The sequence below is a fragment of the Caloenas nicobarica genome, chromosome 1, assembly GCF_036013445.1.
Source record: "Caloenas nicobarica isolate bCalNic1 chromosome 1, bCalNic1.hap1, whole genome shotgun sequence".
In the NCBI taxonomy this organism is placed as follows: Eukaryota; Metazoa; Chordata; class Aves; order Columbiformes; family Columbidae; genus Caloenas; species Caloenas nicobarica.
This window is the reverse complement of record NC_088245.1, coordinates 153,561,208-153,586,329: the sequence shown is the minus strand read 5'-3', so window position 1 is coordinate 153,586,329 and position 25,122 is coordinate 153,561,208. Positions and strand designations below refer to the sequence as shown.

Genomic DNA, 25,122 nt, shown 5'->3' with positions numbered 1-25,122 from the left:
TTAGTAATCAGGCAGAGAAATTGGTGTGAAGGGACAAAGGAAGTTAACAACATTATTTGTGTGAGTGTAGTACACAGCAAACCAGCTGAGGACCTGATTTGTCTTCTGCACTGGTGCCTCCAAAGTGGTTTTTTATTTTCCTGGTTTGGATCGACAGACAAAGAAGAATACATATAGGGTTTTTCTGTAGTAGAGAACTAGACACTGCCGAGGAATATTTATTCCCAGGCACTCGAACGTGATGATCCATACTGGCAAATGATCCAAATGATCCTCGGCAAGGTTTTTGGCCTATGCCAACCAGCCTTTCCCAACAACTTCTTCCCCTGGGGAGGAACTGCCATGGTCCAGGGGTTCTTCGTGAGGGTGTAGAGCCCAGCTGGCCTCGGTGTCAGAGAACTCTTCTGGGCAGGTTTAAATGTATGTAGGCTGTAGCTGTTAAGATCTGGGAGAGTTTCTGTCTTTGTGCTGAATCCCATGGTCAGGAACATTCAAGGTGATTGCCCTTCCTGAAGAAAGTTACGTGTTGAACATTTGTACCCTGTCAGCTTTAAAATGCTGCTGCTTTGGTGTCTGCATGTGGGAATAAACTGTAAGATGACACAGTAGCCCTTCCATGTTCAGTGAAGCTGTAGATAAAGGATATTTATAAGGTGTCCTTAGCCGCATAACCACAGCTGTTGTGAACATCCAGTGTTATAGGGACATTGGCATGATGCTTCTCTGAGGCAGTACTTTTTCTGCTTTCTTTATGAGGAATCAAAATCCATCAGTTATTTTACAGCAGGTTTTTACAGCTGATTTTGCAATGTAATAGTCATTATCGCCATTTTAAATCTCTTGGCCCTTCATATGCCTTGGGTTACTTCTTGATGTGAAGTTGCAAAGGAGTTATGTGAACGTAATGTTTGTAAAATGCTTTGAAGATAAAAAGCTCTACAGTAGGTTTTTATTATTACCAGAGGCAAAGTAAGCAGGAGTGGCTTAATGTCGGACTCTTCATTTCCCAAGAGATGTCTTTGTTTTGAAGAGTGCACATTATCAATTCGATTTGAGACAAAATTATCTTATTTCAATCCTGAATATCAATAAATTGGCAAACTTTCTACCTTGAGATTATTTGCATGAGATATTTGTAAAAGAGCAGAGCAGTTATGGTACTGTCTATGGCTCTGTTCTTAGCTTGCATTGAATGGAACATTTATTTAATGCATTTGCTTCTACTATCCAAAGGTATTTAGAATCCGATCCATTCAAACATCCTTATATACAGCTGAATTCTTATATCTGTATGATATATAGATACATGTGAGATACTTATTTGAGAAATATATATTTGAGATATGTATTGCTCTTCTAGAGATAAAATCAGTTTCAGTGTGTAAATAAAAAAGCGATCTGCATTCAGAAATGGTAATGTTTTATTGGCTTGGTTCACAGACAATTTTTCACATGGTCAACCTACCACATATAAAATAACTGTTTGTTTGTGGTTTTTTAAAAGAGTGCTTTAAATATTTCTTGGATCGTTTTTATTTCCAGCCTGTATCTACATCATAAACTGATAGCTGGCTCTATAGGGGCAAACCCCCCCTACCCAGTGAGCTGTTTGGCAATTCTCAAGCTCCGACCATTTCCTTGTGAGCAGGAGGAGAAGGGAGGGAGCTGCGTGGTTCAAATGGAAATTCAGCTTCAGCTTGCTGAGCGGGCGACTGCTTCAGGGACACCGACAATGTCCTCACGTGGTTCCTCGTCTCCCTTGCCCTTGCAGCGGGGTCATCGCTCCTACCCCGCAGCCTTGTTTTGGCAGAGCCATTGTGTGTTGTCGGCACCGGGCGCCTTTGGGGATTTCTGGAGCGGCTCCTGCGGGCAGAAGGGCAGACGGGAGGCATTGGGTCCCTTGACGTGCTCCAGCCTCGCTCGGCCCAGCTGCAAAAGCTTCGGGCTCCTGCCTGGCAGTCGCAGAAATCGTGGTGGAATTTGCTGATGCTGCCGGACGCGAGCTAAGCACTCGTTCCCAAGCGGTGTGTCCCGTCCGGACAGCTGTTGGTTGTGAAAAACACACACGGGCTTTCATCCGTAATAATAGAGCTTTGTTGAAGTATTGCAAGCTCAAAATATTCTGTGTGATACTACCAAATAGTACCCCCTTGCTTAGCCTATAGGGAGCTTTATTCCCCCGTGCTTCAGGTAAAATGTTCATTTATTGTCATCACTTATGACAGAGGTGGGGAGGGAGGATAAATTTTCCCTCTGTACTGCCAGTAAGGATTAACTGACATTGTTGGGCAGCACTTTCAAAATATTCTGACCTATTTACACAACAAAACTGATCAGAACAAAATAAATAGTTCGGGTCAGCAGCTGAATGCTGTATTGTGGCAGCTATATTTGGCAGCAGATTTGCTCATAATTTTTCCAATGTAGACAAAACCTGAATGCTACAGAAATCTTAGGCATTACGAGCAGATAATACCCTCACTGAATAGCTCAATTCTCCTGTTGCCTTTTGGAGAAAGGGGACAGTTTGGCCGTAATTCAGTTGGAACAAATGCTTTTGAAGCAACTGCCAAAAAAGCGTATGAGTAGATTTTATCATTTTGCCATGCAGCGTAATAAATGACTGTATCATTTCCAGCAAGCTGCAGTATATACCTGCAAGATGATAGATCTCTCTCTGAGGTGTAATCTCTGCAAAGAAGCATTAAATAGAGAATTATGACAGAATGTAAGAATTCTTGGTTTCCTGCTTTTTTAAATTATTATTATTCTTATTATTTTGTAACAACTGTAGTGGAACTTGCAGTTATCTTCCTCATGTTAATGTGGTACCCCCTGAGGAATAAATTGAGATAAATGTTTCATTTTTGCTATTTGGACAACTGTTCCTTGTTTCTTGGGTCACAGGTTTTTGGTAGTTTGAGGGATAAGATTGCCTGACACTCAAGATAGGAAATATCTCTTTCTATCTTGCATCATCTACTCAGATTCTGAGAATACTAAAATGAAGCCTTTTTAAACTTGTCTTTTGTTCCCAATTCCATTTAGTGATAGTCCCAATGCTGTGCACGAGGTGGAAAAGTGGTTACCACGACTGCACTCAGTTGTCATAGGACCTGGCTTAGGTAGAGATGAAGTTCTACTTGAGAACGCTAAGGTAATGTGTATATTGATGTTTTATTCTGTGCCTTTATGTTGAATTTTGTTAACCAATTTCATGTCTTTTACATTATTACATAAATGGTTTTGATAGAGTTACTAAATAACAAATTTAATAAAATACTGTTGACTGAAAATTACAGCTGTTAGTCATGGTCTTCATTATTAAACTGCAAATATCACTTTGAATTTTAGGCACCCATATGTTATTTTGATTCGCTTTTGTTTTGATTGTGAAAGTCGCTAATTAAGAAATAGATGTTGACATCTCTAGAAAAAGGGCTCTGTGTGTTCTTTGGTGCAGAGCACCTGTACTGTAAGAATATAAATGTGGATTTGAGCTCCTAATTTTCAGAACGGCATTTGACAATTTGTATCGAGAGGTACCAAAGAACAGGGTCTGTGTCCCTTTGCCATAAGAAATGATACTCTTAATTATAAAATGCTGCAGATTTCTACTCTGGATAAAGAAGTAATCCCATTTTCTGTCAAGCCTTATTGGAGACCTGAAAACAGGAGCTTAGATAGTTCTGTACTCTAAATAATATGTACTTACATCATCTTCCAGATGATGGGTTGTATTACTGTCAACACATCTTTGTACATTCAAAGTATATCTTTTAGTCTAATATCAATCTGATTTTGTACACTTTTCTTCCTGAGAAGCATTACGGAATTAATCAGTGGTACTAACAAGTGGAATTAATATAATTTACAGAAAAGTTGACAGTTGCACAATGAAATTGCAAAACAGGGGAGGCAAGAGACTGGAGACCACACTATCCAAACAGTTTAGAATATCCTGAGAGCTATGTAGGATTGTTTTGTTAGGCTTTTATTAGAGAAAGTTGCTACTTGACACTCTTTGCTGCTTTAATTCTCCTTCTGTTTCCAAAAAACGTTTGGTTTATGACATAGAGGTGCAAAACTAATACAGAGTGTGAATTCAGAAAGAAAGAAAAAGTACATTTATTACAGCTGATCAAGAAATTAAATTCTATTCTGAATGAAAAATTTCAACAGATTTTATTCTTTTTTGAAAATATTTTTTCACAATTCTTTTTACAGAAAAAAATTTTGGGCGATGATTTTTTTTCTTTTCTAAATGAAAACAACTTAAAAGAAAATAAGAATTCATTTAGAATATCTGAGACATCTAACATAAGCTTCTTTTATATCAGAATTCCACCTGGGTTTTATAAATATCTGTCAATGTGTTTATTATGGAAGTATCTGAAAGATTCCTTGACTGTGGTTTTTTTTTTTCATCATTGCTAAAAATAGTTTTGATTTCTTACTGAATTACAAGCATGCTTTTATTTCAGCCTGGCTGTTCTGTGTGAGCTAGCTTAAAGTTAAAGTAACTAAGTAGGCAACAAAGACAAGGTGTTTGGAAGTTCTTTAATGCTAGAATCTCAGGCCGTGTTCACATGAGTCATGGATCTGAGCTTATTAACTTCAAGTCACAATAAAGTTCAAGTTCTTTGTCTTCACTGTAGTTATGTAAGTGTTCATTAGTTACCCAGTGGTGATTTTTTAATAGGTAATTGGGGACGAGTGAATGCTGGTTGCCTGCTTGAGGAAGACTGGTGCTTCTCTGTGCTGGGGAAAGGCTGAGTCTTCCTCTTGCTTCAACAGTGAATTTTAATCTTTGTATCACTCTTCACCTTCAAGAAAAAAAAGCAAGTGATGATAGTGTTGCTATTTTAAACTTTTATAGGAGGCTGGCTTGGTATATAATTTTCTATTTTCCCTGGAAGCTAAGCTCAGCATGCTGTCATATGAATAGAAGGCTGAGATGTTAGATTAGTGTCTAATTTCTGGTCAGGGTTTTGTATCAGAGTGGCAGGGGCGGTGGGAGAGAGCTCCCTCTCCTCTTCCTCCTGCTGCCCTATTAAAGTGCTGAGGCATAGTGGTCCGTCACCTCTCTGATGCTGGTCTGATGTCAGTTCTCGTCAGTGTTGTGTCCGCACATTGCCAATGAGTGTGCTTGTCCAAACAGTCATGTGTTTGTGCTGCTTCACTCTTCTGAGCATTGAGAAATTCAGATAGTAATGCAGTAAACTGAAATTTCTGGTATACAGCCCGTGGACAGTGTTTTATGGTGGAACTGCCCGAGTACTTGTTGACCAGATAGTGCATCTTCTCTCTCCGGACCAAAGAATGCTTTGCTTCCTCAGCATCTTTACTATGTCACCTGCCTCCCTCATGCTGAATGTCTGCAGTGTGTGCGCTGTGGTATTTCAGCTCCTTTCAACAGCCTGATGGAAAAGGAGCACCTTATGATCAGTTTCCTTTTTTTTTTCTCGAGAGCATAGTGATATTCTTTGAACACGTACTTATTGGCTTCCTGCGATTGTCTCGTTTGGCTGTAATTCCATTTACAAGTACTGTTACAAGAAGCCACAAGTTATATCCTTCTCTCATATACTACTTGTGTGAGTCTGTGCCAAAACCCTTGCATGCTGTTCCTCAGTTGCCTGGGTGAGGGCTGATGCTCTGTCAGAGCTTTCTAGCCATGGGTTTGCAGGACCAGGAGGTGCAGTTTCAGAAGAATGTCCTAAGGAAAGCATTTATTGTGTGCTAATACCTGTGCAGCTGGATCCCATGTAGGTGTGACGATTCTAGTCTTGGCCTGGTTAGACCCTCCAACTCTGGAGCAAATAAGCAGTCTGGGCTATTTCTCTTCAAAAGAAAGGAACAAAACCACGTTTCTTCTCCACTACTCAGCTCTGGAGTTCGCAGATTGAAGCATCTCTGCTCCCCATTCTACTTCAAACTTCCAAAATGCTGTTATCACAGCTGGCGTGGAGCTTGGCCACCACAGCCAGCTGCCTTGTAGGCCACATCAGGCCATCTGTTTTTCCCTTTCAGTGTCCACGATTGATTCTGGCCAGAGACGACAGTACCGTTACCTCCCCGAGTTCACCTCAGTTGATATGCTGCTGGTGGTGGTTTAGACTCTGTTGAGAAAGAGTTTAGCTGCCACGTGGAAGTAAGGCCAAGGTCCCTATGACTGTCCTCTATCGGCGCTTAGAAGCAGTGTATTTCCAAAGCTATTGGATGTTCTCCTCTTGTTCACACAGCGGCAATACTGTGTCCCTATCTTATCCACCCACCACAGCGTTTTTCATTCAGCCGTTCCAGGGATGTTTGCACTTCTGGTCTTATCCTGATCCTGAGGCTTGGAAGTAGGGGAATTCCCGCCTGTACAATCAAGAGCTGTTCCTCAGGTTTGTGAGAGAACCAAGTTCCTCTCCTGCAGGGTGATGAGTGCAGCTCTTGAGAGGCCTTTGGAAAGAATATTATATTCCTTGCATAGCCCTCTGGGAGAAGAGATGATGCTGCCTAGTGCTCTGGGGTGTTCTGCATCCTGCTGCCACCTAGCAGTTACAGGCTTAGCTGTGGCCTTTGTCCAGGCTCTTGTCACGTCCTTTCCCCTTCTGGCATGAATGTGGTGTTCCTGTCAAATGTTCTGCTTCTGAGTTAGGTGAATCTTTAATGGGTACGTTAACTGTCTTTGTGCTCAAATGGACTGGTACAGAATTGTTAGTGGAATGGTAGTTACTGTCGGGATTGGGTAGAGAAAAGCATTGATCCTTGCAAAGAGCCCTGTCCTTAACTGAAGTAAGACTTCGATGTTGGAATCATCTTTGTTTGTCACTGGGCTCCTTGCCCCTCTCCCTGAAGTGGTAGCACTGAATCCTGGACCCTGCCACTCCAGTCTTGCTGTGTTTCGTTTTGCAGCAGCAAGGTTAGATTGCTGTTCTCAGCAGAGTGTGCTTGCTTCCCTCCTGGAAGAGAGGTAATGATTAATAGCAAGAATAGCGCTGTGTAACTCAGATTACATGGTAAAATCGACTGGGTCCTCAAACTGCACATGTGTTCCTGTTGCTCAATTCCCAATCTTTGTTTTAGCTCCAAGAAAATGTCCTGAATACCAGCCTGGGTTCTTCTTTTGGCTCAGGCCCTGCCTAGCTGCCATTTCTGCCCATTGCTGTTTGTCTTTCCCCAACCCCCTTGCCTTGCAATGCTACCCTCAGCCAGTCATTTACCCTTAAAGATCTCTGCTGTCCGTTGGGATATAAATTTCAGAAGTCTCATTTTCCACCCCTAGTGTCACCATCTCAAGGTTGTGTGGAAATGTCTTGGCTGTGGTTAATGTCTCACAAAGGATGGGAGAGATTTGGGCCATTGTCATGGATTACCTGCATCAAGTGTGCCCAGAGAGAGCCCGTTGGAAATTTTCTCTTTCAAATGGGTTCTCGGTTCTGTTTCAACTGAGGTATCAGCCTTTTATGTGTTTGGTTTTTGGTTAGTTGGATTAATTGTCCCCTTTGAAGCCTCCTGCCTTGAGGATTTAGGCAACACTTCACAACCTTAATAAATGGTGAGAACGGGACCAGGTGCTTGAGTACATTATCTGCACTAGCTTTTGCAAGATCAAGAGGACTACCTTTTGTTGTCGTAGCAGTCTGTTAAAACTAAATCTGCTGCAGTGGGCCTTGAGAAGTATTTTCCTCTTGATATCTGAACAACGTCCGAATTCAGTGTGTACCAAGTGTAAGACACCTGAGAAGCATGCCACGCTAATGCTGCAGTTGGTAGATTATTGTCTGTGGTACCTACTACCATACACGGATATGAACAACAGGGTGATGAGGCACTGGAGCAGGCTGCGCAGAGAAGTTGTAGGTGTTGCATCCCAGGAAGTGTTCAAGGCCAGGCTGGATGGGGCTCTGAGCAACCTGGTTTGGTGGAAGGTGTCCCTGCCCATGGTGGGGGGCTTGGACTAGATGATCTTCAAGGTCCCTTCCAACCCAAACCATTCTATGTGTTACTCTTTGGAATCACTGCTCATGTCAACTCAAGATAGCAGTAAAATTATTTACAAGAAGCTTAATTCTTCAGCGTGTCAGATGCATTTGCTTATACCCTCTAGAAGGTATTCTGGAGGTTCTTCCTGGGGGGATTCAGCAGTTCATCGGTAACTGAAGTAGCAGTGAGGACACACCACTCGCCGCTCTCAGCCCTCAGCTAGGAGGAGGTGAAGTGGATGGGGTTTTGTGCCTGTGATACTGCAGAGGCAAAAACTAGAGGGCACGTACGTGCACCCACTGTGAGAATGTGTGTGTAAACTGTAGAATCATAGAATTGTCTCGTTTGGAAGAGACCCTCAGGATCATTGAGTCCAACTATAACCTAAATCTAGCACTAAACCATGTCCCTAAGATCCTCATCTGTAGGCCTTTTAAACACGTCCAGGGATGGCGACTCCACCACTTCCCTGGGCAGACTGTTCCACTACTTCACAACCCTCTTAATGAAGAATTTTTTCCTAATATCCAATCTAAACCTCCCCTGGTGCAACTTGAGGCCATTTCCTCTCATCCTATCACTTGTTACTTGGGAGACCAACCCCCTCCATGCTACAGCCTCCTTTCAGGTGGCTGCAGAGAGCGATAAGGTCTCCTCTCAGCTTCCTTTTCTCCAGGCTGAACAGCCCCAGTTCCCTCAGCCGCTCCTCATCAGACTTGCGCTCCAGACCCCTCACCAGCTTCGTTGCCCTTCTCTGAACTCTCTCTAGTACTTCTCTCAGCCTCCACTCAATCTCCAGGATTGATGTCTATACCACAAGTAGTACCCAGTGAAAAACTACTCAATTACTGGGCAAGCCGCCTTGCTTTCAAACAGGCCGATGAGAGTCAGAATTTGTGTACATCTTCACTGAAGATGAGGCAGCTGCTGGGACAAGATGCAGTTCTTTCTCTGTGATGCTGGTACTTGGTGTGGATGAAGCTTGGGAATGCCAGCTCGAGGCAGAGAGATCTTCTTGGTTGTGCTAAGAACTATTGCTGCTTGTGCTAAGAACTATTAGTATTCTGTGGCTTCCTTGCAAATATCTTGATTAGAAAAACAGTGTCTGAAAATATGCTAACAGTACCTTAAATACTGGTTTATGCAGCTTGCAAGCAGAATTTATTTTTTAATATATGTAATGGATCTTGATGAAATTCATTCACAGTGAAGTGGGATGTTTATTTGCTTTCTGTGTGTAGGCGTATATTGTCGTTTAATTTGATTTTGATACTTAAATGCATTTGTAAGCAAAACACTGGAATTGGATACTTTTTCAACTCTTTCTGAGCATCATTCAGCCAGAAACCCTAAAAAGAAATTGACATTGATAAATTCCAGAGTTCACTTAAAGTTTATGTTTATTTGTTTTATTTTAAAACAAAGTGCCAACAGCTAACCATGAATATCTTAAGCCAAACCTAACATTAACATAATCAACCATAAATTGGAAACCTTGTAGATTTTTGGTTTGTGAGTGCAAACGTTCAGTGGATGAGACAGCATGAGAAAACTCAGTGCCTTTAATTAGTCTGATTTAGATTTTTCACTTTGGAGTAAACAGGATTATTGCTTAAGATGGATTTGAATGTATTTAGGTATAGAAGTATATAAATGTAGCTTCTCAAGTGGTGTCTGGTTGATCATAAACTGGGGGGTGGAATAGCTGAGAAGGAGTGCTCTGGTTTTTTTTGCATAACTAGGACAGTATTTCAGAGGATTTTACTTTGTTTTCTTGTATTCCTTATATTCAGGAAAACCAGAGTTTTCCTCAGAGTTTGACAGCAAGTGATATACTTTGAACTCAAAGGGGGAATCTACAAATGGATCATTCTCCCCCTTTTCTTGTTTTAACATAGAACCGTTTTGATTAGCTGCCTTCTACAGCATCTTCAGCTCTGTTAGTTGTAACATCAGCTTTTAACATTTCCCAAAGCATTAGATGGGTTTGATGATGTAGTGGTATACTCTTAAAGTAATTCTCACCCTCTGCCTGGCTTAAATGAAGTATTTTCCTGTGCACCTGAAAATCTGTTTTGGAAAACAGGGCCTAGCATGTGGTACGACAGTTAAGAGAGAAAAGGCCCAGTTAAATTGAATGGAGCATAAACCATGAGATAAAGAAGCTATTTGTTTCAAAGAAGGATGTTCTTCTCTGTTATGTGACTCTTTATTCAAGTAATAGGAGTGGTGGTAATTTCTTATGTGAGGTTTGAGAGCTTGGTGGAGTGATTAATGAGCTAGTGAGAGTTATGCGTACAGGAACGGATAAAGTAAAACTGAGGCAATTAGGCTAGTGAAAGGTGATTTATATAAATCCTGTTCGCAGAGTGAGATTTTGATTGACGTTGCTGAGTTTTGAAAGGAGGATGAGTTCTTGGATTGGTTTGTAGAAAGTAATGAAAGCAAGTTTCAGAGTTAACCGTGTGTTTCCACCAGTGGGTAAATAAAAAAACCAAAACCAGTCACTGAAAATATGGCTCTAATGTGAAGAGTCTCAAATAGTGGAACTCCAGTTTTAACGTTTTTCAAAACTTGCTGTATCAAACAAATTCTATTCGGGGAAGCTTCTCCCCCCTGCCAGCCCTGACTGTAGCCTTGAGCGCAGCCTGAGCTTGGGCTATTTGCCCACCTCTAGCTGTGCAAGATTACAAACTTGCTTGCCAAGCCGATTTTCCAAGCATCTCCACCACCGAGCTGCATCCTGACCTCTATGCAGCTGAGTCCCTGCTAACTCTGCATTTATCCAGGCTCGAAGCGAGGAATGCAGAAATGCTTCCTAGGGTTTTCAGTGCCTATTTGTAGGAATTGGTTTGCAGCGTCTTGAGGTCGAACTTGTTGGTTCCTCCCGGGCACCTTGAGGAGAAGGGTGCGCAGAAACGCTTCCAGCCACAGCATTTACAGGGAAATTTCTGGCTATTTTTTCCCTTTTGTGTCTCTGTTCCAGACAAAACTATAGATTCAGGGTTATTGGAGGAGAGCAGCATCCATGTGGAAAATACGAGCAGTTATAAGGGGCATTTCAACAGCAGTTTCCGATCCTAGCTTTCAGGAGAGGGTTCTTTGTAAAAGGGGCCGCCACTCCTTTTTGATTATTTAAGGTTGTGCGAGACCTAACCAGTGCCAAGTTATGCACATTTGCACATCTCTGCCAAATGAGAAGCTTGTCACTCTTGCTGCCTTGAGTCTGGCAGCTCCAGCTTAGGCAGCCAGGAGCCCAGGTCAGTCCAGTGTTGTCACATCAGAAGCTCGGGCTGGAGCGGTGGAGCTGAGCTGTACTGTCAGTCACCCGTACGTAACCAGCATTCCAGAAGGTAGAGTTTGAGGTTTTAGAGAGCTCTTGTTTAAAGGACTTGACCTGCTTAGCAGCTCTCCTAAAATATTTTAACTTTACTTTGGAACATATAGCAGAAGATTCAATGACATACTTGGCATTTGCAGTTTACAGTAGGATGCACTTTTGGTGGGCTGAAGGCAAGGTTATGCTGCTTCCTAAAATATTTGGATGTCATCGTGGTCAATGCTGTCCATTACGATGGCATGCTGAAGCTTGAACTTCTTCTTGAGCACGTGGGTAAGGAATTTTGCCAAGAGCAGGCCAAGACATGACTCTTGAAGGCACCTAGGCAATGCAGTGTTCATTGCTGGTGTCAATAAAGGAAACTGCCTGCAGCGTCTTTCCTTTGCAAGCGTAGAAAGATGACAATTTAATGCATCCTTAGTGAAAATTATTTACTATTGTGGGATGAATGTCACTTTTTATATGATGCTATTGTGTTTTTCGTTTGTTTCATGAAAATTCAATCTTTTTTTAGAAACACTGTCTCTAATTTCCCAGTTCTTCCCTTTGCAGACACCAAATGCCAAAGTTATTGTGTAAATAAACCAGTTCATTGGGAAGAACTCAAGTAGTGATACAACTAATAATGTATTAAAAGCCATTGCAGGCATTCTGCTGCCAATCCACATCTCATTAAAAAAGCTGAAAAATGTATCCAAAGTCAGATGTGGCCAAAACTGTACCTAATTGTCTTTTATGAGGAGCCGTGGAGAACCAGCTCGTGTGCTGCTGTGTGCAGGCAGAGTGAAAAGGATGTGTAAATAGGATTGCTGGCTCATGGGCTTGGTGGAGAAGTCCAGGCTGTGGGTGCTCACCGTGGGTGCACCACCTGCTCTCCACTCCTGCGGCCTCAGGGCAGCTACTCTATGCCATGGCTGATGAGATATCCTTTGATTGTACCTAGAAGATCCATAACAATTTATTCCTCCCTCACGCGTTTCCCCCATTCCCTTCTTAAGTGTTTTTTTGCAGTCAGTGTCTCTATTGCCTCATCTGGACCAGTTCTCTTTTTCCGTAATAATTGTGGAAGTCTGCAAGAGTCCTGGATGTCTCTGTTAGTGCAGATGAATCTTGTGTCTCTGAGCACAGCCACAGGCTTTTCTGCATTTCAGTGCTCACTTTCAGCAGTAGCCTGTCCCTTTGTTCTTCCAGGCTTCTTCCTCCTGCAGTCCTTTCCAGCCTGAATGATTCAGATTTTGTGTGTGGTGTTCTGGTTTCAGTGTGTTGGGCATTTGAAGTTTTTGTTTGTTGGTTGTTTTTGTTTGATTTGGTTTGTGTGCATGCTGGGTTTTGTTTTGGTTTTTTTGTTTGCAGTGGGTTTGTTTTGTTGTTTTGTTTTTCAAAAAAATATTGGAACTTGGTTTGGGGAATCTATTTTAAAATTCCCATGTGAAAAATGAGACAGAGAACACAGATTTCTACTAAAACGAATGCATTTCATTTCAATGAATAGCTTCCACGGTAATAAAAGAATTCATTAAAACACATAAACTCTTTGCCCTTACTTTGTAAATTTTTCCAGTTACAGTAAAGTGTTACCTTTAACCAGATCCACATGGAACACTGGCTTCTAGTGTGACACAACTTCTTTTTCAGTTCTTGTTGAATAGGTTGCTTGCGTACAAGTCTTGGATGGATACTCAGTCACAGAACAAGGATTTTTCAGGAAATTTTGTGTTTCAAGAGTAGAGTGAGAGTAGAGTCAGGTTAATTTCACCCCCTCTGGCTCTTCTCCCCTCAGCTACCTCCACCAAAAATTGCAATCACTGAAATATTATTTTGGGCATTCCTAAATGTCGATCGTTTGGTGCCACTAGCAAATAATTGTGTGGGTGGTTGTCCCATACAGCACCTTCATGGGACGTCTGAATCCCAGGTCATTTCCCCTTTGACTTAATTAGGGTAGAAACTTAAACTTTGGCCTCAAATTGTTAGGAGAGAAAGCTCTTGTTAACAGATTCGTTCTAGTGTGAGTCCTGCAGTTTTGCAGTTCATTATTGCTGATTTTGATCACAGAGGGCTGGATCCTGTTTCCCTTTTCTCATTCAGATGCTGTGAGCTAACTCATACAAAACAGAATATCTCTAGCAAGAGACTGCCCAAACCCCTGTTATTAGGGCTCTTGACATGAAAGGCAAGAAAAATGAAATTTAGGCCTGGCTGTGAATGCCACAGAGGAAGGATTCAGTCTTTGATATCTCAGCTAACCAGTGTGGCTGTAGGTCAAGAGGGTGGATGGCAGCAACCTGTCACTCTTTCCTCCTCATCGTTGTCCTCTCTGCTTCGTGACTAGTGCCAAGGTTGCCCCGTAAGACCAGTCCTTTGTTTCTGGATGTCCTTGAGTGATTAGGAATCAAGGGAAGGAAGCACTCCTGCCTTGGTCTGCACTAAACTGAACCACGCCTCTGTTGTAGTATCTTATATTCTGTGCACAGAAGGATAGTCCATTGGGATATCTTGGAGCTAGAATGTCCAAAATCTTATTATTCAGAATGCCATTGGAAGAGAAAGGGTGATGTCTTGGGTTTATCATTGATAGCTGTATGTGTTGCTGTTCACTTGTGTGATTCATGTTTGGATTTCAGGTCTTGTCTTAGTAACTTTTCTTACTATTTTTGATTGGCATTGTTCTCTTCTAAATCCTTTCTCATATAAATATTTGTTACATGGGTCAAAACTGAACAGATGGTTCCTGCTGATACATAGAGTCCTATCAGAAACCGTTAAATAGGTTTTGGTGTAAAAGAAGAGTTAGTCTGAGCTGTGTTTAATTGTGCAATTAATAGTGAAGGTTCTCTATGCTGCAAGTATTAAACGAAGAAAGTCCATGCCAACTGTGGAAATACAAATTCAGCTGAAAATTCATTTTTGCCTCCAGGAACAAAATACTCTACACAGAGGATGTTGCCATTATTGCTGTAAACACCTCTTATGCAAATATTTTTTTTACGGAGTATCTGTAGTAACAGTGTTTGAAAGTGGGCTTAATCTCACCTAATCCTCCTTGTCTAAACCAGTAAGGTGTCTCTGCTCCCTCTGTGGTAGCTGACGAGAGACCTTATGGCTGGCGGTGGCTCATCCCACCCTAAACGCGGTGTCTAAGCAAGACAGGATGAATGGCTCACCAGTGGTGACCTTTAAATGGCAGCAGGTGGGATCGGCCCTGGCCACAATCAAGAGGAAACAGAGGTTCTCCAGTGAATGTTGTGTCCTTCAAATGGGTGGTTGTCTTACAGGGGTTCTCTTATCTCTGTTACTGCTTTATTACGGTTACCAGATTACCCCCTCTCTCCCCAGAGATCCTTTTCCGAGGTCCCTTGTCTGTCTCCAAGTGGTTTCTCTCTGCGTTTAAGAAAGGAAGAGGAAAGGAAGATAATTAGGGTAGCGGGTCTGTTTGTTTGGTTTGTGTGTGTGATGGTGTTTGTTTGTTGGGGGTTTTGTTTGTTTTGTTTTTTCCCAATCAAAAACGAGCTTTCCAAATAAGGCAAAGGACTCGGTATACCCTGATTATTTGTTTTATAAGGAGAGAAAGAAAAGGCAAAGATCACTCTGTTAGAATAGAAACTGATACCTCAGAGACTCGGTACAGCAATAAAAGTTGCTTGGCTGGTAGATTTTACTTAGCTAGATGAAATTTCTCTTCAGAGCAGAGGTCAAACGTCTCGGTATTGTGGAGGATGTGCTGGAGAGGTAGGAACTTATAATGTTATTAGCACAAAACGTCTTATTTCTCTGGAGTGTACCAGTGACCCAGCCTTCTAGAAGCTGTTTACCTGTACGTATACCATCATGCTTTGTAACTTCCACCCTTTTTTTTTTTTTTCCTATACTCACATTCTTTTGGTGGACAATGGATCTTCAGGATTCTAGATTTAGCCTGTTGTTAGATACCTATATAGACAAAAATGGAAATTCTAACCAGTAATCAAGATGACAATTATGAGACAACGTGAAAAGGAGCCAAACAATAACAGCAGCAGCCAAACCTTAACTGTTTCAGGAGCAGAACTTTGTCAAAATTGGTTACATGGATTGCTCATAGTGAATTCAAGTGAATAGTTGGGAAGGATAAGGACTTTGAGATCTGGTATCTTCCTTCAGTCTTCCTTATGGAATCCATTGGGGAAATCTTTTTTGGTTTCAAAGAATGAAGTGTCATGAAAGACCGGCTTACTAAAGTTGACATACTAGAATAAACTGATGATTCATATTAGTGGGAAGTGGAGCAGTAATAATTTTAAGTGTACTGAAGGAGTTTGGTGAAACTGCTGAAGTACAAAAACATTCTAATTAAAACAAGTTAGAAAACGGGGTTGCAGTAAATGGTATTTATATCTTCAAAAATTGGGGGAGGATGATCTAAACACTGTCTTACATAATGCCTCGCTAACCTCTGGAGTGCTCAGTGCTGTAAGTTGTCTAATCAGAACAGCTTAGTATGGTTCAAAAATAATTGGACTGTTGGATGCATAAGCTTCATTTTATACCGGGGGGCGGGGGAGAAAAAAACCCAAACAAACATAAACTTGGTTGCTAGATCCACAGCCTTGTTTTATTATAACCAAGTGAGTCAAATTAAACATAATTGTTAATGAACTTAACACAGCAGGGGCAGCGCACTACGGCTTCTGTGAAGGAAAACTGAGCTGTGCACATCTGTGCAGATTAACATTAATGAATAAAGAAATTACTCTGTCTCATAAATTTCTTAAAAGCTTTAAAAGGAAGGCTCTCTGGTTTTCAGTGTGCCACAGCTAATTCTAGGTATATTTTGAGATTCTGTCCTTGCACAGCTGTTAAACGTACTTATTCATAAATTTGAATAATTTATTAGTAGCTGAATGGTATATGAGCTGTGTAAAACTTGCAATTGGTTCAAAATTATTTAAGTAGCTTAATATAAGAGATGACTTGTGGTGTTCCCTTGGGATCAAGACAAGGATGGCTACCTAGCAGCCTGTGGCACAGCCCGAGCCAGGACCCACGTAAGCGAATGTACATGACGGAAAGGTTTTTATTCTGTGGTGGCTGCTGATGTCGCTGCAGGTGCGTGTTGGGACAATTCCTCAGGCTTGGAGCAGTGGGTGATGTTTCAGTCTCACACTCACAACATGCAAACGGTGCCCAAACAAGCAAAAGTAGCGTTGGCTTGAAGCGTGCTGCTAAATTCTGATCATCCATTTAAAAATAGAAGGGAAAGATTTCTACTGGTATTGGAAAAAAATCAGAATCGGGTAGGAATGAGTTAGTGAGGGTATGTATGTGCCGTAATTAATTTACAGGAAGCAAGGTGGGTGGTATTTATTTTCACCATAATACAAGAACAGAGATATGTTCAATACCCTGAACATTAATTAAAAACTGCGTCCTTATTCCTTACATAATGTCTTGCTAACCCGTGGAGCTCCGTGCCATATGACAGCTAATCTGAAGAGCTTAGTAACATTCAAAAAATAATTAGACTTTTGGATGGATACCATCCTCTCTGTTATACAGGAAAAAGATAAACTCTCTGGCTTCAAAGACTAGTTGGTAATGACCAACATTCAAAAAGCTTGACTGTCAGCCATTGCTCATTTAAAAAAGCTTCAGTATCGGTTGTTGCCGCTCCTCGGTTTGGAGAGAGAACGAGTGCAGATGTGCTGCTGGGAAGTGCTGCTTGCTGAAAAGCACTTTCGAAATGGTCTGTTGTCTGAGCGCCATGATTTTGCTTTGAAAGTATAAAACCTCCAGGACCGTGAGTGAAATGACATGTTTTACGTACTGCTTGTCTCAGGATGTTTGTTTGTACATAAATTCAAATACCACAATGGGGCTATCATCAGAAAAGCAACTAAAATTGGTGTTATAGTTATCAGTAGATTTCTATAATGACAATACGGATTTGGATTTTTTTTTTTTTTAATTGGAGAGGTATGTTTACTATGTACCATGTACATTGGCATTGCATGCCTCCTGCAACAGGGAGAGTGAGATTGCTTGTTTTCATTGCAACACCAAAGCATCAGTTATGGAAACCCTGTTGATACTGCTTATACTTGAACCAGGGAGAAAACAATGTAGCCGTAAAATTACCAGTTGATATGAAAATGTCTTATATTAGTTTGCAGAATATAACAGATTTTTTTCTATCTTATTTTGTAAAAACAACTTATATGACTGGATGTATTATATGAATTTGTTTTGGATCTTATGAGATTTAAATTAGCAAACATCTTAAAGTTATCCGCATTTTTTGCAGGGTATTATAGAAAAATCAAAAGTGAAAGGAATTCCTATCATTATCGATGCTGTAAGTATTTTCTTGATTCAGTCAATGGTTTGAAATTTAAGAATCTCTTCAGTAAATGTTCTTCTTACTGTTTTTTGCAGGATGGACTGTGGCTCATTTCCCAGCAGCCTTCTCTTATTCAAGGCTACCAGCGAGCTATTCTCACTCCAAACTATATGGAGTTTAGTAGACTATATGAAGCCATGGTGAGCTGTTTTCTTTCTTTCTTGATATTTAAGTTCGTGCAAGTTTAGTCTTTTAATCTTTAAAAATAAACAACTTATTACTGGGTTGAACATTATTTGGTGTTTCTTATATGCAAAAGAAGCATTCTCTAGGTTTTTATTCTGTGGGATAATTGCCACAACAATGCATATTCTGAAACAGAGTTCTTTTGTAAAAATGACCCTTTCCTTTACATTTTTTGGCACTGCAATGGGTATAGAAAAAAATACCTGAAAAGACTGATGATGCTGCTTTCCCCCCTCCCCTGTATGCTGAAGTAGCATGTGTTAGAATATGTTGTTCTAGCAGTAAAATATGTACTGTGTATGGAATTCTTGTGTTGTAGCTTAGAGACCCCGTAGACAGTAGTGATCACCATGGATGTGTATTAAGACTCAGCCAAGCCATGGGAAATTTGACAATTGTTCAAAAGGGAGAAAGAGATCTGATTTCAGATGGAGAGAAAGGTAAGTGAAGCCTTTTGCTTTTAGCAGCGTGATTTGTTTGTTTGTTGTTTTGCTTTCAGTTGTAGTCCAGTGGTTGGACTATATAGTGGCTGGTTGAGTGTATTCCTTCGAAGATTGAAGGGGACGGATGACTCTCTTTGCAGATCACCTTTAGGTGATTGTGGAAGTTGATATTTTAAGAGTGCAACTTAATTTATTTGCTGAAAAAAGTTACTGATTTTCTCATTTAAATGGCTGTAACTTACGTTTTACATTACACAGGTATTGAGAAATTATTTTTTTAATTTTTATGAACTATTTTAAAATCATTAGTTGATATAGCCTGTATAATAAGGGTAGATATTGCTAAATTAATGCAGAATAATGGTGGTGTTTCACCATATATTGGTGTGTCTGAAAAACGAAGACGTCTTGAGGTTCATGAGCTGCTCAGTTCCTCGATACCGTCCACCATGGGGCTGTAGATTAGCATGTACGTATATGACTTGTACATTAGCACTGGCAATTTAAAAAACAAACAAAAAATTAACTCCAGATTGTCATGACAACTTTTTAAAACATCACTTACTCATATGGTTAAAGTATACTTAATAAAATTAGCAGCCTATCTGATGCTTTTTGTACTGATCCTTTACTGCGATCAGTATAAAATTAATTCATGAATGCCTTCATTGCATTTTGACTGTGTGGTCTTATTTCACATCCGTAACAAGCAGCAGCTCTGCCTCTAATTACTTGAAACGCTAATCTCTGATAAATGTTTATGCTGCTTCAGACCCGTTTTGTACATACAGTCAATTTTTCATTATTGCGAGCCATGGGAGCCTTTTATAACAGAAAAACAGATGTAATATGACAACTGGCTCATGCAGAGACACTTTCCACATACCCCTGTTAGTACAGATGCTACAGCAGACCGTCAAGCAAGCTGGGATCTGGAAGCAATGTAGTTATGCCGATGTGCTGAAGGACTTTGGCTGGTCACACAGCACCCAGGTTGCCCTGTGTGAAGTCTCCTGTCATATTTGCACCCGTAGCAGACCTGATTTGTAACCTGGGACGGTCAGGCCAGGCGTCAGGGACAGTGAACTCTTGTCAGAGGATAAAATATCCTGGCTCCAGTTTATACCATGTAGAGAGCTTTACAGCACTGCAGTGTGTCTTCTTTCTCCGTTTTTATGTCAACGGTGTTCTTTTTATGCAAGATTGTTGCTTTTTTTTTAAATGAACATTGAGAAAACTGACTGAGGGCTTTAGGTTGGGCACCTTACCTAGGATATCTCTGTTATCCTCTTGAGCTGTTATTCTTGAGATAAGCGTACCCCCAGCATTGCTGGAGAGAGGGGACACTCAGTTTACGTCGCTGCTTTTCATACAGGATTCGAAAAATCAGGAAATAACTGAAACTCTTTCTAGTTTCAATTCTGAATGTTCAGATGTGGCACAAGTTTTGTGAATGTCTTGTGCGCTTTTGGGCCTGTTTGTTTGTTTGTTTCCCTTGTTCTTTGCGTTCTGATGCTTTCATTTTTATTTTTGTTTCTCTTTTAGTTAAGCAGCTTTTTGATTTGAAATAAGACCAATTCTGTGCCTTTATAGCAGTTGTTTGATAGCCAGCTATAGGCGGCTTTTTTGTTCTTACCTTGGTTCTACCACTGATGCTTTCACTCTCCTGGATTACAGGCATTACAGGCAGCATTGCTCAGCCTTAAAGAAAGTGGTTGTCAGGTTTAATACAGGTTATAATATCTGTTAGAAGCACTGTTTTTAGGGTTTGTGTTGCTTGCAATAAGGTTCTTGACAATTTAGCAGAAACTATAGACCTCAGCTTCCTTTTAACAAGAATGTTCTTTGGGTCTGGAAGTTACTGTTGTTCAATTTTTTAGAAGCTTCTTAAATGTAAAATTACACTGAGAAAGGAGATTTTACTGTCTGCTCTGTGCCGCAACACAGAACATGTTGTCATGTCACTGACTTTGAACTCTCCACCAGCTTTTTCGATCTTAACTTCTGCTTTTTTCATCTGTCTGTACGTTTGATCTGATGTCATTTTTTTTTCAGCTGAGATAGCGTACATCATCATTCCAGTGTGAGGGAAATCCAGATCCCTGGTTCAGGCCAATATCCTCTGAGCACAATCAAATATTATGAAAAGACCTGTGTACTCCTCCTCCTCTTGCCTATTTTTCATATCATCTGTTTGTAGTGCTTAAACCGTACCTGTTGTCAGGCATTTCCTGCTCGAGCTCATGTGCTTAGCACCCTGAAACTGTAGTTTCCACTTCTAAACTTTTCTCCTTTGGGACTATACTGCATGCATGCTTTCTGGGGAAAAAAAAAAAAGTCTCAATGCTCTCCAGAAAAACTAGAAATTGCAAACTTCATGTGGCTTTTAGTGTCCTACGCTTGGCTGTCATGGAAGGGAGGCTTGCTGAGGATGCAGGATTTTGCAGCAGGGAAGACTGGCTTAGTGAATACTCCACAGGTTATAGTGATTGTGGTGGTTATTTTCACAGTACTCTATTTCACGAGTCTGTAGGAAATTCAGTAGCCAATTTACTTCTGTTAGTTGAAGACGAAAAAGGTTATTGGTTGATTTGATAGTGAGCTGGAAGCACAGGTGTCGGTGAAGGATTACTGTCAGCAGATAGCTCTGTATTCTGTGCAGACGGGCACAACAAATTCTGGTTGGAAGCTGAAGCTTAATAAATTCAGATTAAAAACAAGGCGGACTTTTATTAAGAAAGAAATTAGCTATGGCAATAATGTACCTAGAACTTTGATGGATTCCCGAACTGTGGAGTATCTGGGCACCTCTGATGTTTGTTTTTACGGATCAGATTAGATGATGCAGGTGGTTTCTTCTGGCGTTAAAATCAGTACTGAATCATGTACATGGCGTCTGTGAAACCAATTACAGTCCTCCATTATAAAGGAGGTTTTTCTAAAATTTGTCTCTTTTTCAGTTATGAGCTGCCAACTGCCCTGTAAACGTAATCACCAAGATTTTAAATTAAGTTTTATATACTCTTTTTGTCTTTCCTTTTGCAATTTCACATTATAGCTTGGTCTACAGTTGTTGATTCCCTGCTCTACAAAGATGGGCTTCACCATGCTCTTGGTAGGTGATATCAGTGCCATCACTGACCAGGGTAGGAATGAGTACTCAGCCTGTGGGTAGAAGGTAAGTCAGCTTTTATTCACTATGGCACAGCTCTCTAAGGTTTTCTTTTTATTATTCTTTGGAGAACTGGTCAGTAATAAAGTGTGGTTATACCAGTTGTGGTTCCTAACATGTTTAAAATTTGGTTAGGTCCTTGAAGTAGGGGATTTGAATTTTTTTTTTAGGTTTATTTTAATGTCAATGTCATAATGAGTTTTTCTGTATTTTCCCCAGTACCTCCCTTCCAAAAGGCAGACTTTATGTGTAACCAGCCCATTCCTGCCTGTGACTGCTTTTACTTGGAGCCAGCAGCCAAACATAGTTTCTCTGCTGTTGCCCAGCTCTGCTCAAGAGAAGCAAAGAAGCATGTGAGAGGGATTGTTGAGTACTGAATATGGGGTAAAAAGCCAGCTCTTGCCAGAAATCCCCAGGCAGTACTTCTAATTTCTGCCATTCATTCCCTGTACAGCTGGAAAGGAAGCCATTCAGTGCTTGTCAGCCCCTGGCTCGCTCAGCCAAAAGCTCCTTCTGCGTCCAGCTGCCCAGCAGATTCTGCCTCGATTTTAACTCGAGAGGCAGCACCTTTGTCTCCACTTCTGCTTCTGCAGAGGGAGCAAACCGGGGAGGTCGTGGTTCCCGTGCCCTCGGCTGCTGTGCTCCCCATTGCACGCACAGCCCAGCCGCTGTGTGTCTGCCTGGCACTGCTCGTCTGCCATCACACCATCCCCTGCCTCCTGCACCTGTCTGAGAAACACCGTGTAAAATTTGGATTAGTTTCTTTTAACCTCAATCACCTGGTCTCTCACACTCAAGGACCTATCTAAGTTTTAAAAGTGTGATTAGGGAATATAAAAGTATAAGCACTCTTTATATAAAAGCCAACTTACATTTTCCACATCAGTTGAGTGATTTCTCCAGCCCAAGTCATTAGTCTTGGTTTCCCTGTCTGTATGTAACCTGGGACATATTTCTGGGAGTCCACAATCTCCAGCTATGTAGTTTTGTGAATTAACTTGCAAAAGGAAAAAGATAAATTTCTTACTAGCTTAAATATCTGCCAGGTCAGAGATGTATATTGGTAGAAGATTTTACTCAAATCTGATATTATTCTAAACCTGAATCTTGCTTTTGGTGGAGCACAGTGGTCCTTTGACAGCTACGTTATTTTGCATAGAAAAGGGAAATCTTAAACCTTTTAATTAAATGAGAGTATTTGTTTTTCCGTGGGGTAGCTGATGTTAGTTGATCTAATCCAGTTGGATCATATCAGAAGTCGGAATGATCGTACCTTCCATGTACGGATCCCTGTGCACATTAGGATCCTAAAGTGTAGCATTCCTGCTCTGTAAGAGGAAAACAAGTGCAGATAACTTGTTCAGGACGTCCGAGATTCAAGAATTAAATTTTAATCTCCAGCCTGCCTTCTGGTCTGCAGTCTCAGTAAGCGTGCCATTTCACACAGGTTCCTTAACCTTTGTCATCATCGGTATTAAGTGTTAAGCCATAACTGGCTATCCCATATTTCACATTTTGTGTTCTAAATAAAAACGCACTACTGTGTGGACATTGTGAATCAAGAACATGCAGACATACATTACTTTTTATACTACGTGGCCCTTTGCTTTTCTAACTAATGTGCTGAGGAGCCATTGTTGTAAGTAGGGCTGCCTGTGTACAGCCAGAGCAAAATTCGTGCTTCCACGTTAACTCGGTGCTTGATCTCACCAAAACTACTAAATTCCATTTTCTTTTTCTTTCAAAGAGAGGGCAACTATTTTCAGTTACATAACAGGCTTTTTTTTTTTTTTTCCCCTAATTAAGCATACAGTACTCCTAAATGGGTCATTCTGGGCTTTTGGTCTGCCAGCACAGTTTGAGCTGCAAGTTCCTTCAGCTTAAAACTTGCTGGCAACGGCGTAGTTAAGCGTGATACCATGGTCTGAATGCTTCTCCAAATGCTAATGTTTATCTTATCTTCAAGGCCTGCTGAAAAGGGAGTGATAATAACTTATTTTATGGCCTGAAATACATTAAGCATAGAGCTACTACATGACTTTGCCATAGGTACCCAAGAAGTCTGGTATAGAATTTTTAATTATTTAGGACTTAAAACTCTTGAATTTCTACTTTGCAATGTTCTGTCAGTATGACGGCTTTTTTTTTTTCTCTTTTTCTGTTGCACTCTTACTTTAGTACAAACTGTTCTGATGGACTTAGGTAAGCAGGAAATCCAGGTGACCGTATGTGAGGGACATTTGCTGCGTACGGTTCTGGCTGTTTAATCCCTGAGATTATGTTGGAAACTATTGAATAGGGCTGTGGTGGTTCTGACTCAAGCAGATCTCCCTGCCATACTTCATTCAGCGATTTTTTCAACAACAATGTTTTTATTTCATTTAGCCTTTTATTATGATAGTATATATATACTCCATGGGTAAGTGCTAGGGAATTGGGTTTTTTTCAGGATGTTACTTGGCACAAATCAGTTTTCATTAAAAGACACTCTATTAATTACACTGGAGGTTTGGTGTGGCTTACTGTTGTTGGTCGTGGTGGGGTTTTTTTGTTTGTTGGTTTGCTTCTGTTTGTTTGGATTCATCACCCTGTGAAATAATCACAGAATCACAGAATATTAGGGATTGGAAGGGACCTCAAAAGATCATCTAGTCCAATCCCCCTGCCGGAGCAGGAACACCTAGGTGAGGTTACACAGGAATGTGTCCAGGCGGGTTTCGAATGTCTCCAGAGAAGGAGACTCCATAAATAATTACATCAGATCTGGTAGCCCAGACCTATTAAAAACCAAAACAAGACACCCTGCCCCAGCAGCCAGTGTGACCAGCACTGGTTGTGTGTTTCTATCTCTTGAGGTCTGTCAGTTGAACCACAGATGAACCTCTCCGTTATTTCGGTTGGGGGTGGTGTCAGGCTAATTGACCTTAAGTGGCCCCATTGCTGCCTTTCAACACTGGCACATTGTGGTGATTTCAGTCTTTGCAGTTTCCCGGTTCAGCATCCAGTTGTCTTGGTCTCCTCCGCTATTCCGCAAACCACGTTTTCTAGGTTTTCTGATGTGTATGTTCATCCCTAGTTGAACGTGGTGTAGCCTCACTGAGCAATGGCCCGAAAAATATTCATCCTCATGTAAATACATCGTTCTGCATCTCTCCAGGGAACAGAACTACCCGCCTTCTCAGCATCGCCGCTGTTTGGTCATGGCCATCTAACCGAGGTCTTGTAATGCTGCCGCTGGTTATCATGGCTCAGCGCAGCGCACAAGGACATCACCCCCGTGGTCCTTAAAGATCTGCTTGAGCTGTCTTCGCAGCAGGTCACAGGCGTTTGGTGGGGGATGTGGGACTGGGGGAGCGGGAGGACGGCAGTTTGATTTGTATTGTTCTAGGAGAAGGCTGGGAAAAGCATCAGGCAGGCTTTGTCCTGTGCAGATTTGGCAGCGTGCCACTTCGTCTAGATGGTAGTGTGGGATTCCTTCTTCTATTTTAAAAGCTCTTAACAGCAGCTATACTTCAGAGGAGGTTTTGATTCCTTTTCCCATTGCCTGTTGTCGTGTTCATCTCCCTTTTATTTTGAGATCTTCTTTGAGGAACTGAGCCCCTGTGCGAGAATTGCCCGAGCATTATAC

The 25,122-nt window shown here is 41.2% G+C and overlaps 1 protein-coding gene across 7 annotated transcripts in view; it reads left to right on the top strand.

The window, feature by feature from the left end:
- The window catches only part of NAXD (NAD(P)HX dehydratase), a 52,788-nt gene that overhangs the window by 19,417 nt on the left and 8,249 nt on the right, over positions 1-25,122 (top strand). For all 7 annotated transcript variants that reach the window (XM_065658377.1, XM_065658373.1, XM_065658372.1 and 4 more), the window contains 4 exons: positions 3,049-3,157; positions 17,598-17,648; positions 17,729-17,833; positions 18,199-18,319. In XM_065658377.1, the coding sequence (XP_065514449.1) occupies positions 3,049-3,157; positions 17,598-17,648; positions 17,729-17,833; positions 18,199-18,319 (386 nt within the window). The remainder of the gene's footprint in view (positions 1-3,048; positions 3,158-17,597; positions 17,649-17,728; positions 17,834-18,198; positions 18,320-25,122) is intronic.